At 43.6% G+C, this 1,964-nt stretch overlaps 1 protein-coding gene across 1 annotated transcript in view; it reads left to right on the top strand.

The window, feature by feature from the left end:
* Window positions 1-1,964, top strand: part of LOC102865759 (chromosome unknown open reading frame, human C14orf166B) — a 41,251-nt gene that overhangs the window by 19,033 nt on the left and 20,254 nt on the right. The window contains exon 5 of the mRNA XM_006884774.1: window positions 1,705-1,754. Within this exon, the coding sequence (XP_006884836.1) occupies window positions 1,705-1,754 (50 nt within the window). The remainder of the gene's footprint in view (window positions 1-1,704; window positions 1,755-1,964) is intronic.

Genomic DNA, 1,964 nt, shown 5'->3' with positions numbered 1-1,964 from the left:
GGATCATTTAGTATTCTGCCTAAAGCATCCTTGATTATAGCAACTTGAGGTTTGAATTTGTTCTTCAGTTCCTGAACGAGTTTGGCCCTTTTGATTTTCCGACTCTAGCTCCTCGCACATTTCATTGTAATATTTTGCTTTGTCATTCCGAGCTGCCTTTTGGAATCTTCTGTTCAGCTCTTTAGTATCTTGAGTGGGTGGTAGGATGGTATCATTTAAGCAATATAGTGCTCTTGTTAATAATAGTAAAAATATTTTTTAAAAAACAGGTAGTGGTGATTATTGCATAATATGGTGAATGTCATTGAACAGTACATGTAAAAATAGTTAAAATATTTTGCTGTCTTTATTTTATCCAAGTTAAAAATTTGCCCTGAAAAAAATTATTAAAAAATTTTAAAAAAAATCATAATATTTTTAAAACAGAAAAATTTCAAACAAAAAACAGGATCTGAAAAGGGTAAGATTAGGACAAAACCAAGTTGGGCCAGTGCAAGGTCAGATTCTGTACTTAAAATGTATTCATTTTATCACAGGTTTTAAAATTTTAGAATAATGCACTAAAAATTCATTCTGTGGACGACTGAGCTGTGTGGCATCCCTTAGGGTTTGCATCCACGTCAAGTGTCTCACATTGCTCACACTAATCCTGACCTTGCTGTTTAGATGTTGCATTAGCATTTTACTAATGTTACAGACTTTAGGCACTCGGCTAGGAATTGAAGTTGCCAGTGGATGTACTGATCCCTGCTATTTCCTGGACAGTTCCTGGCAGAAACGGAGGAGAAAGAAAAACAAGCCTGCTGCCACCAAGTGTAATCTGAGTCATGATGACCCCCACAGGGTTTCCAAGTCTTGACAGGGAGTAACTGCCTCTCTTTCGCCCCATGGAGTGGCTGGTGGATTCAAATCAGCAATCTTTTGCATGTTATTAATGCACTGTCAAGTCACCTGCAATTCATAGCAACCTTATATACAACAGCTCTGATGCCTCGCCTGTCCTGAGCCAGGCTCACTGACTCCAACAACACCTACCTCCATTGCCTCACTTTCCATATCAATCCATCTCATCTGGGGTCTTCCTCTCCTATGCCCTTCCAATGGTCTTACTCTCCTCCACCATTCCAAGCATGATGTCCTTCTCCAGGGACTGGTCCGTCCTGGTCACTAGCCCAAAGTGTATGAGAGGGAGCTGCAAAATCCTTGCCTCCAAGGAGAAACTTGGCTTCACTCTCTCCAAAACAGACCCATTTGTTTTCCTGGCGGTCCATGGTATGTTCAAGGCTCTTCACCAGTACCACAACTCAAACATCAAGCAGTCTCCACAGCTTATGCTCCCCATCACCAGGACTCCTTAGGCTGTTGTTGTTAGGTGCTGTCAAGTCGACCATGACGCATAGTAACCACATGAACCACAGATCCGAGCCTTCCCTATCCTGCGCCATCCTCACAATGTCCGTCATGGTCAAGCCCACTATGTCACTGTGTCAATCCATCTCGTTGAAGGTCTTCTTAAAGGAGATAATAAAGAATTGTCTCTTTTCACCTGGTTTCTTCTGTGTGAATGTAATATTTGCTTTAAACACTTGCCATTGTTTTCTAATCTGGTTGCTCCAGGAAAAGAGACTGGCAGGGCTAGGATCTGGGCAGCAAGGAGGGATCTGTAGTGTGGAAGACATTGTTAATATGCCGCCCTTTGGACAGGGAATAACTTCAAGGAAGAATCTGCAGCGCTGTTCTGCCAAGCCCTGTCGGTAAGAAGCAAAGGGTCCAGCTGAGCCCTTTGGGAATGCCCCTGGGAGACCTGGGTTGGGGGTCCTGTGGGCTCCTATGGGCATCGTGCAGTGGGGCCCCAGAGCAGCTGGTGAGTTCTGGGACCTGCTGGTCCTGGCAAATGTCACAGTAAGTGGTGGCCTGTTTGGATGGCACTAAATTTTCCTAGCAGCCATCAACAGTTGAATGAA

This window comes from Elephantulus edwardii, unplaced genomic scaffold, assembly GCF_000299155.1.
Source record: "Elephantulus edwardii isolate Elephantulus edwardi_28Jun2011 unplaced genomic scaffold, EleEdw1.0 scaffold00037, whole genome shotgun sequence".
In the NCBI taxonomy this organism is placed as follows: Eukaryota; Metazoa; Chordata; class Mammalia; order Macroscelidea; family Macroscelididae; genus Elephantulus; species Elephantulus edwardii.
This window is presented reverse-complemented; position numbering and strand designations above follow the sequence as displayed.